At 40.2% G+C, this 13,017-nt stretch overlaps 1 protein-coding gene across 1 annotated transcript; it reads right to left on the bottom strand.

The window, feature by feature from the left end:
• Nucleotides 1-2,700: 2,700 nt before the first annotated feature.
• Nucleotides 2,701-7,918, bottom strand: viml (vimentin like). Its single transcript, XM_082514494.1, has 9 exons — nt 7,292-7,918; nt 6,952-7,012; nt 5,116-5,211; nt 4,683-4,847; nt 3,962-4,087; nt 3,547-3,767; nt 3,385-3,428; nt 3,223-3,308; nt 2,701-3,125 (listed from the first exon to the last, which is right to left on the bottom strand). The coding sequence occupies exons 1-9, from the start codon at nt 7,816-7,818 to the stop codon at nt 3,084-3,086; spliced, it is 1,368 nt and encodes a 455-aa protein (XP_082370620.1). The 5' UTR covers nt 7,819-7,918; the 3' UTR covers nt 2,701-3,083.
• Between the last annotated feature and the right edge of the window lie 5,099 nt (nt 7,919-13,017).

Below are 13,017 nucleotides of genomic sequence, written 5' to 3'. Positions count from 1 at the left end.
GCGAAAAGTGATCGCGAGATTTGGGCGTGGTCAAGAAAATGAAATTGTAGTTCCTGGCTACTTCAATTATTAACCGGAGGGAAGAGGGGTGCAGTTGTCTCAATCACTGGCAAACAGCAGTTAAAAAAAGTAGGCGATGTACTTACTTATTTATTTGTGTATTACATTTGCAGCAGCATTTCTATCAGTTTTTAATTAGAACCATGGGGCAATGATTGTTACACTAAGTTTAACTTTTACTAATTAATTTAAGTGCAAATAAGCTACATAGTAACCAACTATGTTTCTAAGATGAAATTAACACTTATTCAAACATATTATATGTTTGTGATGGAAGACCAACACACATGGTTAGGGAAGCATCAGTGTCACAGTGAAAAAAAAGTCTGCTGCAGGAGTCTGGGTACTTAATGCACTGAAATCAGTTGACCTCATTATACTTGCGCCACATTGACCCCGTTGAAAAACTATTATGTAACACTGTGGCTGAATGAGATGTTAACAGCTTCATGTTATAAGGTGACCTGAAATCCCAGTCTGAAGTAACTATACCTGCCAGATATGTCCTGGGGGTACAGAATATTATATTTCACTTGTAAGAAAAAAAGTGTAGTTTCCCAAACATTAAAGTAGATGATCCTTAAGTTACACTTCATAAATTAAAATGTGTCATTAAATGTTAAGGTCTAATTTTAAGATTAACTGTGTGTAGTTTTGTTATATTTACTTCATATATGTTATAGTTGATCCTATCTCAACCAGTCCAGAGCTTTTGATCATATCACATGACTTTCATCAGCAGATGACATGTAACTGTCACATAATTTTAGATTTTTAATTATTCTTTCAGAGCCTAAAACAGTACAAAAGAAGAAGCAGAAGAAGAAAAAGAAGTCCACCTTAGCTTACAAGTTTAGTCAAATACTATTTCTTTATTTTGGAAACAGCAGCTGACAAAATAATCTCAGATGCTATTGTATTTACTGGATTGAACTGAATTGAGTTGAATTGTGTCATAGTGGCCTGGAGCTTCTTCTGTCTCCGATCTATTCAGATCAGCTCTGTTTATCATATTCTGTGTTGTTTATCACTTGAAAAACGTTTCAACAGTAACTAAAATACTCCTGATATATGCCCAGGTGTGTGTTAATTAAACTTGTAATGTATTTTTCCACTGGAACTGTGACAGCGACTTGAATGAACTATCCCCTCAAATGTTTGTGGTCACTTAAAATTGTCCAGTTTTTGACAGAAAAGCACATTTTATCGACTAATGAAATAATTAGATTTTTTCACATGCAGGGATTAACAAGCACATTTGCAGCAGCCGTCACTCCTGTGTTCCAAAGGCACATTGTGTTAACTAATTTGATTTTACTATATTAAAAGGCCAATAGGCTGTGTGGTACCTGATGGAATAAATGCCGTTAGTTGATTATCAAAAGTAAAAATAAAACTATTGTTATGCTTAAAAATATCTCTATTATGTGTTACAGGCACTACAGCACTATACTATAGTTACTATAGTTACCATAGTATAGTAACTAAGAGGACTTCACTCTCAGATTGCAGGCTTACGTGCTGAGCCTTCAGCTTTTAGGCCCCTCCCCTATGGCACAAACTCTCAATCTGGATTTGGAAGACAAATACCCGACTTACATTCATACATTTAAAATTCAAAGTAAAACTTTATTTTTTCACAAAGCTTATAGTTTGGGTTGGTTCAGGTGAACCTAAACCATCCCTTAGTTATGCTGCTATTTGCTCAGGTCACTGGGGTTTTCTTTCTTCGCTTTATTGCATATCGTTAACTTTTGTGTATTTCTAGTATACTGAGAGCTGTCTCCATTACACTGATTCCTTTTCCATGTGTAAATACTTTCAGAACAAAGGTGGTAGGGTGTGATTAGCTGAATCCAAAGACCTCACTGAAGCCCCTGAATATGAACTGTCTCTGGATGAAGCTCCTTAGTAAAATAGTCACTGATAAACATTATAGGCATATAATGTCTCCATCAATACTGCTTGTCTGATAACCAAATCATCACGACCTGAGAGGAAACCTTATGTTCAGTAAGGCAGTAGTAAATTATCACAGCATTACAATCACAGGAGTTAGTGTATGGGATAACTGTCCATCAATACGTAACTGCACAAACAATTGTGCAATTTGTTTAAACACAACAAATTGCACAAATACTGGAAATGTTCCTCTCAATGATTGAGTTGTTTCATTGTGTTCTATTGAAGCCAAGCTGAATGAATTCATTAAGGTTCTTCTTTAAGCGATGACATGGAAGCATCCAAATGTGCATAACATATGCGGAATAAATTAACTAAACTAACAACCTAATAGTTAGGGTTTTTTTATTTTTATTTTGTCCCTATCCCGCACATATTTAGCATGAATATTTAGCAAGTATGTTTATTATGTTTGGAGTCTTACTTTGATTTTCAGAAGCATAATTTAACTTACCGTAACTTACTTTGCAAAAAATATTTTTAATCAAACTTACTATTCAAGTTTGCTTCTTAGCCTCAAGGACACTTTGACAGTTTGATTTACTTAAAATCAGATAAAAGAGATTGTTTTTCATGCAATTCTTTATATGTATAGCATTAGGTATAAAGTATTTTTATACTTTATAACAATAATGCACTGCAGTATTACAAGTATTACACCTTGTGCACAGTAGCGAGTAACAGTCTTCATGGTTTATTGCTGCATACAGGCAATTGTGACATCTTTAGCATACAGTTTTTCTGGTAAGTGCATGCTATATTGATCAAAAATACTACTTTGGTTACAAAGATAGATTTTTGTAGGCCTCAGTGAGAACTGCTGTGTTGTGCTGACTTCATTATTGTGTCTAAACAACTGTGACAAAATACTTGCTGCGGCCAAGGAAGCAAAATACAGTCTGTGTCAACTAACAGGCTTACTGGATCACCACATACAAAGGCACTTCTCGAAGCTGTTTGCTTTTTGTGTGTTGCTGGTTTGTTTGCTTGCTTGTAGCCCGAGTGAAATGTGTTTCTTCTTATTGCTTTTTGTTGGTGGTTTGGTAAAGACAAGGACATTATTAGTCCATGTCATCGTGGTTCTGGGTCGACTCGTTGATCACCTGAACAAGGGAGCAGATGAAGAGAGAAAAAGCGATGAGCAGGGATATATCTGTATGTGCCTGTATGAAGTGAAAGATCTCTTTAAGCGTATTCTACCTGACCATCCCTGGTCTCAATGGTCTTGATGAGAACTTTCTTGGTTGTTGTGGTTTCGATAAGTGGTTTGGATTCAACCATTGTTTCTAAGACAGAGAAGTATCGTTAGAAACTGGCAAAAACTGTAATTCCAACTGTAAAAATCAGCATGGGGAATCTTACCTCTCAGGTTAAGCGATGAGAAGTTTGGCAAGGGGGTGGAGATTCTGCAGACGGAGAAAATACAGCTCACTAATTAAGATTAGCATCTTGAATCTTGAATCAAATGAGTGTTCATATCTGTATTACAGATTAATGCATTTCAGAAAATGCTTCTCCCATCACCTGCTCTCCTCTCCTTCCAGCAGCTTTCTATAGGTGGCAATCTCAATGTCCAGAGCCATCTTGACATTTAGCAAGTCCTGGTACTCGCGGAGGTGACGAGCCATCTCATCCTTCATGTTGTGAATGTCCTCCTCAAGACGGCTGATGGTGTCCTGGTACCCACTCGTCTCCAAGGAGAAGTTCTCCTCCACCTCCCTCATCTGGCGCTCCAAGGACTCATTCTGGGATGGCAGCCAAGACAGAACAAAATACACTTTTGCAGTAAAAGTTAAGAAAAAAGAAATATTTTCCTCTCTGCTTTTCTATTTCCTTAACTTGTGCTCAGTTTCCCCCTTTGCTTCCAGTTTTACAAATGTTGAATATTTTTATATATATTCTGTATCGTCTATATTGCAGCCAAAAACTGGAAACTCACAGTTCCTTTCAGGGCATCCACTTCACAAGTAAGTGCCTGAACTTGGCGTCTGTAATCATTGGACTCCTGTTTGGCCACTCTCAGAGCTTCATTATTCCTGGCTGCAGCTTCAGTGAGGTCAGCAAACTGGCAATCACAGTGACAAACAGAGAGGAGAGACAGAGGAAAAGAAGGAAAAAATGAGAAATCAACTCTTCAATAAATGATGAGTCAGAGGCTGAAGGAGATGGGAGTACGGCAGCTTTCATAAAGTGTGTAAATTATGAAAGATGTAGCCACGACAGAGCCTTGCAGGGATTACCACTGTGGCACCAGTGCTCTGAGGCACTTTTAAGGTTACTGACTTTCCACTAGTGCTCAAACGGCAGGAAGGAGGATTGCTTATACCTTGCTAGTTCTCAGTATTCTAATGTATAATCAGTTTTTAAGATAAGAAAGACTAATCACATAATTTGGACAAATGATGTTGCATTTATACGGTGAATTTGTTAGCAAACACTTATTTTTTTTACCTGTCAAACAAATACAAAGAAACATTAGTGACACTTGTTAGTCTTTTAATGGCCTTCCTGATAAATTTTGAGCCTAATATTTACTTGTTCTGTTGTTTGGTTAGATACATGGTGATGTTATGAATATAAAAACATAAAAAATTCACGAGTTGAAGGTGTAGTTCACGTTACTGCGCTTGGTTAGATATGCTTCTCTAAAATGCCTTTACCTTGGATTTGTACCATTCCTCTGATTCCTGGATGTTTTTGGAGGCCAGGTTCTCATACTGCAGACGGACGTCCCTCAGAGCCGCTGTCAGGTCAGGCTTAGCTATATCCATGTCCACCTGCACATGCTGCTGCTGCTGGATCTGATTCTGCAGCTCCAACATTTCCTGTAGCAAATTCAGCAGAGTCAGTTTATACAGTTAGCACAGAACGTTTTTTAACAGTTATTTTGTATGCTTTTGTGCAATTAGCCTTAAAGACTTACAAAAGCTTTGGAAACTAAACCCTGCTGATGTGGCGCTTGAGCAGATTAACAAATATTTCAAACTATTTGGCCCAGTTTTTCTAAAGGTACCTTTTTCCTCTCAGGCTGCACACGTGCAGTGATTCTGCAGTAGACCGATTTAGCTTAGGCAACAAAAAAGGAAGGCTTACCTCATCATGCAGCTTCTTGAGGAAGTTGATTTCCTCTTGGAGTGACTCCACTTTCCGCTCCAGGTCCAGTCTGGCGAGGGCAGCGTTGTCTACATCCTGTACGATAACACTGACTCTTAATAAGGTGACTTGTGAAGGTGACATGAGTTATGCATAATGTGCTTGCTGACAAAGAAAAAAAACCCTGTTGTGCACATGCTGTAAAAAGCCCTCACACAATCCAGTGCACAAAATGACCCACTGTATGGTTGATTAAGGTCACAAACACATGCATCCAATGAAAATCAACTGTGGGCACATGACATGTCCTTGCAGACGTTGTTAACAGATGAGTAGGTGTTTTCTCGTGTCGTTATACAATTCAGCAGCTGCATTATAGGCAGACATTTGCTCAAATACTTCACATAAGCACTGTAATCACGTTCAAGAAGAAAAGTGACTTTTTCCTCATCTACATTTGTTTGGCACAGTTATTTTATCTTTTGCTCTATGATTCCTGAGCTCAGATGGAGCATGAGTTTTCTCACTTATACAATAAAACAAACCAATGAACCTCTATAGCTGCTGGCCTGACAATCTTTGTGTGTGGGAAAAGGCTGGACAGAATTGAGTGAAATTTTTAGTACTGGAGAATACCCAGAACCACAACAAATTATTAAAGAGATTATTAATAACCTAACCTGCAATCCCTTGCAGTTTTCTCCAGTAGAATTCCAGATCTCCTACTGGTAACTAATTTGGCTTGTTATCATTTCATAACATTACTGAATAAAGTTCATAAAGCCATCTTCTGTTTTATCATACTTAATCATACATACAGACTGGCTGTGGCACCATGGCTTTGTTGGGGCGTTGGCAGGCTGGCAACTGAGGTATCAGCAAATGAAGCAGCTTTGCCTCTGCACTAATGCCACAAACAAAGTGTGCTATTCAGCAGGGGTTCCCAAACAAGCCCAAGGCTGAGAGAGTGACTGTCTGCCTGACTGAGCAAGAGCTGGCTGTGGGCTCTGCATTGTTGTCAGTGTGCCACTCAGGCAAGCCACGGGGACTTCCTTCCTCCCATTCACACAGACAATGCCATGACTGTGTAACGTATGTATCACTTAAAGCAAGTCCTAAAAGGTATATAATCATCATGAGTCTAACATTTAAACTACATTGGTGGGATGACAACTTTCTTTTTCACCTTTTTATTCCATGACAACCTTTGGAAACTGTCTGCATGACTCATCCCTGTGAAAACCAGTGATACGGAACAATCTCTGACAGGACCATAACAAGTGAGATTTTTCTGTGCTGATGCTCTCCCAGAACGAGACAGCCGGATCACATGGTGGCTTGTCTTCTCGCTCTGATAACCACATTGGAGCCACACTGTTGTTGCCCTTGTGTCCGGCTCATTCATTGTGACCAGTCAGACTTAAAAAGATCTCCTCTCGCTGCAGGCCTGATTTAACTCAACAGTCACAACTTAGCCTTTTGTACCAGTCCAGGGTCAGTCACTGCTCTACAGCTATTTTGATCATGCCTAGAATCTGCTGTTGTGCCATCAGAAGAGTGCATTCCTGTCTCCACAGCTCATGGGCAATAATTAGAGAGAGATCACCCAGAAAAGAAATGAGAAAGTTAATCTTCATATTAAGGATAAAGGTTTATCCGATTACTTTCACATCACTTTCCATCAGTTTGGTTGCTTAAACCTTAATTTAACCAAAAACAGCTGAGAATATGAGGCACTGTAGGTCTGCTATTGAGATCTAAGACACTTCTCTTTATCACCCTCAAAATGTCCATCTATTGCAGTTTTTGGCTGCTGTCACCAGTGTAGAGCTGTACCTGTCTAAAGCCCTGCATGTTTGCCTCAGACTCCTCCCGCTGGGAAATTTCATCCTGCAACCTGCAAAGAAAGGCATAAAGCAGAACCTTTATTTTAGCAGCCACTGTAAATATACACTTAAAAATCATTTGCGGCATTTACTTCTCCTTTAAGCACGAAAAACAACTTTTTGCGCAGTGCAGGGTAAGAATTTATGTTTACATACTTTCACTCTATACATAGTCTGTTTAGGCTCTAACTAATAAAGATTTATGTAATGTACCAGAGCTGAATAACAGTTCTAGACAACAAAAGAAACAATACATGGAGTTGAGGACAGAAAAGTGCCACGCCTCCTACTTCTCTCTCAGCCTGTCGATGTCGTCCGCCAGGTTATCCCGGTGAACTTCCACGCGGGCCTTTTCGTTGGTGAGCTGGTCCACCTGGCGTCTCAGCTCCCTCATCTCGTCCTCGTAAAGATCTCCGACCCGGGACGTCCCTTTGCCCCGCAGCTGCTCCAGCTCCGCCAGCAAGATCTTATTTTGCTGCTCCAAGAAGCGAACCTTCTCGATGTAGTTGGCGAAGCGGTCATTGAGGGACTGCATCTGCGCCTTCTCGTTGGTGCGGTTCGTGATGAATTCGGTGTTTATGGCGTCAGACAAGGAGAAGTCCAAGTTCTCGGATGCCAGCCGGGGCATGGCTGCACTGCTACGGAGCCTCTGGGTCTTCGACGCGTATATGGTCGGGGTGGAGGAGAGCCCGAAGGAAACCCGGGATGAGCGCACCGGGATCGAAAACTGGCGGCTCGAGTAGCTGGACCTTACGGCGGTTTTCTCCCCGCCGAACATCTTTCGGTAAGAGGAATGTGGACCTGATCTATAGGCCATCTTGTTTGTGTATTTAAGTACTAGAGCACTGTCGCCGATCTGGAATATATCTTGTTTCTATCAGCATCTGCGAAGAGCGCCTGGGAAGGCGTGTCCTAAACCGTTACTCATTTATAGTCTCCTCCTTATGCAAATACGTAACAGTGACTTGAGTGGCACATTGAGAATCCAATCGCAAATCAGAGCACACATATTTGCCTGTCAGACTCGCAGATATTTACGCCAACTCTTCGCATACAGTAGCCTAAAGTAATTGGATTGTGCTGTTGTGTCCAAGATATTGATCCTGAAGATTTTGCACACATTTGAGACTACTCTCACCAAGTTTGCCCGAACTTTAACGCTCATCTTCATTTTTACTGGGACACCAAACATCACAATGAATGATTTTACACTCTCACTTACTGTAGATGAAACAGTGGCATTTTTAGCACCTCACAAGAGGAAAGGACTTTTTCATCATACAATGCTGAGAATTGTAAAGAAAACAAGTTAGGTTTTTTTTTAAAGCAATGCACCTATGTCAGCACTAAGCACAGTCAGTGTATGACTACATGTCTAAGTGTAATACCGTAGTGTTTTACGTATGTCTACTGTTTTGGTGAAGGGTGTTTGCTTGGGTGAGAAATACAGGTCTAGTAAAGTATGTGCAAGTCAGCAGCCTCACACAACGGTTAATCAGGTTTAAAGAACAAGTCTGATGATGTCACACACTAATCCTAGGAGAGAAAAACAGAGAGCTTGGGGGATATGAGTCAAAGTCATTCAATACTGGCAGGTTTGCTGCATTCCTGAAGCTTTTGTTTGGGGTGTATTATTTGTCACCCTCGTCTCAGACTGAAATGCAACGAAAATAATGAGATATTTCCGTAAGGACTAATCTTTGTGTCCAAAAGCTCTTTCCTTCTTTCCCCTCCTCTGTCTTTTGCCCTTCTCAGCGCACAGGGCTGTCAGTGCTGCAGTGCTGCTGACTTGCTGAGATTCAGTGATTCTGAGGAGAGACGCATGGCAGCAGAGCTGAGCCAATGACACCTAACACCTCCCAACTGTGCTGCACTGGTGCTGCTGAGCGTTATCTGCTCTTTAGTAAACATAAAATAAGTCCAAGATGAGAGATCAAATTGGTTTTAGTGACTTTTTTTTCACTAGATAAGACTGAATGCACAAATATCTCTTTCAGGGAGACTTTCAGATTTTTGGCTTGCGGGTGAGGGTGACTGCGGTTATCTGAAGCTGGCGTGCAGCCCCTGAGATATGACTGTGCAGTAATAAACCCAGCTACTCGGTGAGCTTGTTTGATCTTTGTGACGCAAACTTCAAATTATAGCCTGGCTTTGCCTAAGCAGATTGACTGTTTAAAGCTTTTGGTTTATTCTCATAGTCCTTATCTGTGCCATATTTGTTAAGACTTTGCACAGATGTTCTAGTCGACGTTTGTGCGAGTTAATCAAGTAAGAAGTAAATGGTGATTGTATAAATTGGATTTCACCTCTCTCATTTTGAATAAATTACCAGAACACACAAAATGTTTGCTTTTTGATTTTGATTTTGAATGTGCAGAAAATAATGTGAGTGAGTGTGCAGATAAATGAGAAAGAATCATCTGAATCTATGTTTACATGACTCTGGCGCATAACCTGAAAGGCACTGAAAAGCTTTATGTATGTATATTATCAGCAATATCAGGGGTCAATATTTTTTTTATTCGATTCAATTCATATTTATAGCATGAAATCACATTCACCTCAAGGTGCTTTATATTATAAGGTAAAGAGCCTACAACAATACAGAGAAAATCCCACCAATCAGATGACTCCCTATGAGGAAAGAGTTGGTGACAGTGGGATGGAAAAACTCCCATTTAATAGGAAGAAGCTTCAGGCAGAGCCAGACTCAGGGAGTGTTCTTTTGAGGTGATACAGTACTGTGGAGTACTATGCATAGAGAAATATACTCTCTCTTTCTAGTCCCTTCAGTAGTCTCACTGCAGCATTTTGCATCAACTGAAGGCTTTTTGGGGAGTTTTTCAGCATAGCCTGATAATAATAAATTACACTACTCAATAGAAAAGTAGAAATGCATGAAATATTTTTTCAGCATCACTCTGAGACAGGGTGTTTCAAATTTTTTGAAACATCCTGTGCAAGCTATTGTGCAAGAAAGCAGTCCCACGTTTCTGTTTAATAATTATTTGTCTTTTCTTTATTTGTGCAATTATATAAACAAATCCAATAAAATCACAGTATGAGACGTGAACTGCTTTGAAGTCAATTTTGATACTGATTTGGGGGTTTTGGAGCAGTTTTTTTTAATTTCTTAAGTTAGCATTCATGTTGTGTTGTTACAAGATGACTGTCACTGAATCCTATCCTGAAAAGTGAGATTGTGTAAGTATTTTCTATTTTTAAACAAATCTTTGTAAAGTTGATGAAGTTTATGTGTGTGGTCAGATCTGTATCGAGAGCCATTTAAATTTTTGCTTTTTTTCATGGGATTTAAAGAAGCATCAAATCTTACAAAGGGGCATTTGCCAAAGACATGCAAGGACGAATCAAATAAGGAAACTTCCAGCATAAAGGGCAAAATGCAGTTAAAGGTATCAAGGAAGATTTTGTACAATATGGCCCACAGATGTTTTAGTATTAAAGTGAAACATTAAAATCTAAAGAGAACTTCAAAAGTTCAATTCCAAACTTTTGAAACTGGAGAAGTGATAGGCAAAAGCATAATAACTGAAGCAGTTTGTGGTGCTTGAGCATGCAAACATGAGGCCATGGTTTGAGTAAAACAGTGGAAGCCCATTACCAAAAGCAGCTACGTAAATTCACATGATCAACGCTCACTTAGAAACAGGGTGGGGGCCATGAAAATTCCTGCTCCCAGGCCCATTATGATCCCGCTCTGCCAGTATTGGCCACAGAGAGAGACAGAGGAGGCCTGGATTGACACAAACAGAGCAGGGATTGTGTATTGCTGATCTGTCACCTAACTGCATCAAGAGAATGCAGACAGTAGGCCGTAATTATTGTGTGTAGCACGGCGCTTGACAGTGCAACAGTTTGGGCCAAATAGCTCCCATTCTTGGGAATGTATCGCTTGGTCTTTTTATTTTTGTTGCTGAGATTCCGCTTTTCTGCTCCAAAGCAACAGCCCTGCGGGGGAGCTAATTAAAGGAGGCGTACAAAAAGAATCAAATAAGACTCGACATCAGTCAGAGTCAGTCACTCTGTAATGGCGCAGGGCAACAGATAAGTTCAATCTTATTTCTGGGTGTGGTCCCTTCAAAACTGCAGGGTAAAAGCAAAAAGGAACCCTTTGTTTTATCTCCCATGATGGTGAATCACAAACCCGTGCGCACCAGTAGCCCTAGTGATCATCCCCAACATTATTTAGCAGAACTAAAGTGGAGACAGTGGCTGCACTGTTCATCGATTCTCACAGGACATAAGTGATGTGTTCAGCTATAAGGTTGTGAAAATTAGTTATTGTGGTGAGAAGATTGCAAAAAGTCTCTCTCTCTTTTTTTTCCTTTGGTCTTTTTAAATTGGTCAGCATCTCTGCGGGTCATGACCGCTCAGATTAATTGTAGGCAGAATCTGAGCACAAAGTATTTGCTGCACATGAGTTAATGCACAGAGAGCAGACAGTCATAAATCTTAACGTGAGAAAGAAAGGCTGTAAATCCACGGCAGGGGCTTCTGTGGGCTTTTGTCAAGTCAGTGTGAGAGTCAGGTTATCATCAGTGGGGGAAAGTAGAGCCTGTTTAAAACTGGATTCATGTGGTCAATGCTAATTCTTAGAGAGTTAAAAAATCACATCAAACACCACCTAAACAAGGACATTTATATGTATGTCTTGTCTTTAAGTAGTCTTCAGGAATATTTCTCCAGGCTTTTTAAAGGACATTCAAACCTTTTCTTTGGATGTTGACTGCTGTTTGTTCCGTTCTCTGTCAAGATGATCCCACACTGCTTCAATGTTGACATTTCCAATTTATATTCAGTACTCCATCAGACCTGATACTGATTTTCATAGCAGTTCTTGTGTATTTAGGCATACCTCAGCCTTTTCTCCCTGTTTCCCTTCCTTCAGAATGGATTCCTGATATGCACCTTTCCACTGAGTCCATTTCTGATGAGGCTTCGGCGAACAGTAGATGGATCAGGTGAGGTCAGGTTCTGGAATTTTCAGTTACTTCTTCAGGACATAACTTAGCAGATACTGTTTATCTGGTGTAGATTTTTTTGTCTGTCACTTCTCCAGTTTAGGGTCTTTTTTATGCTTGAGTGATTTATAGTTTAGTCCTAAGTGACTTAACAACCGAACAAACAAAACCAAAAGTCCTCTGAAAACGGTCAGGCTCAAGAACTTTGAAAGACCTTCACAATGCCTGTAGAACTATTCACCAAGAACACTTTAAAAGTTAAAAGAAAGTCTGGCTCCATTAGAAGCAACATATAAAAAAATAATGGGTGTTCAAGACTTTTGCACAGTACTGAACATTATCAGTTTTAGCGATACTGCTTGTTTTACTGCTGTTTTTAAGCTGGATCTTTTCTGTCAATGGTAAGCAAAACACATAGAGCAGGCATGTGTGCTCATTTCGCTTCCACTGGATACCTTTGAACCATGGTAACAACAGAGGAATTAAAGTGCAAGGGCTATTTTCCAAATCTCCATAGTGACTGACAAAACCCTTGGAAAGTATCCAGAATGGTCACTTTGTAAAGACCTCTCTCCCCCATTCTCTTTGTCTCTGTATTTCTTTGTCTCACTCTGTGCTTGTGTGTGTGTGTGTATGTGCGTGTCCATGTGTGTGTGATTGCAGGGAAGGGTCAGGCACAGGGACAGGGAGCGGAAACACCCACACACACTAATAGGATTTCCCAGCATTCTCCCTTCACATTAGCATAAAATCATCATGTGTAGTCTGTCAAATATTTAGCATGTAAATGTCGAAATGAATTATCCCTGTTCAAATTACCACCTGCAGCCGTCTGGTCAGACTTGTTTCAAGGATAAGATCCCTCTGGTCACGCATATTACAAGCTAGCCTGTCAATGACGATCACATCAAGTGTCACTTGCATATGCCTGACTGCATCAGGGGGCCATTGCTGACACCGAGTGACAGCTGCAGATGACTCGCACTCTCCTCTGCACCTTCACCTGCCCGAGGATGAGTGAGACTCAAATAGTG

This window comes from Aulonocara stuartgranti (assembly GCF_965226115.1).
Source record: "Aulonocara stuartgranti genome assembly, chromosome: 18".
NCBI classification, from domain to species: domain Eukaryota; kingdom Metazoa; phylum Chordata; class Actinopteri; order Cichliformes; family Cichlidae; genus Aulonocara; species Aulonocara stuartgranti.
This window is presented reverse-complemented; position numbering and strand designations above follow the sequence as displayed.

Coding starts and splice junctions, on each gene's coding strand:
- viml (XM_082514494.1), bottom strand. CDS start 7,818: ATGGCCTATAGATCAGGTCCACATTCCTCTTACCGAAAGATGTTCGGC. Junction 4,848..5,115: donor TCAAGAAGCTGCATGATGAG/GTAAGCCTTCCT, acceptor AATTTGCTACAG/GAAATGTTGGAGCTGCAGAA. Junction 3,309..3,384: donor CTCATCGCTTAACCTGAGAG/GTAAGATTCCCC, acceptor TCTCTGTCTTAG/AAACAATGGTTGAATCCAAA.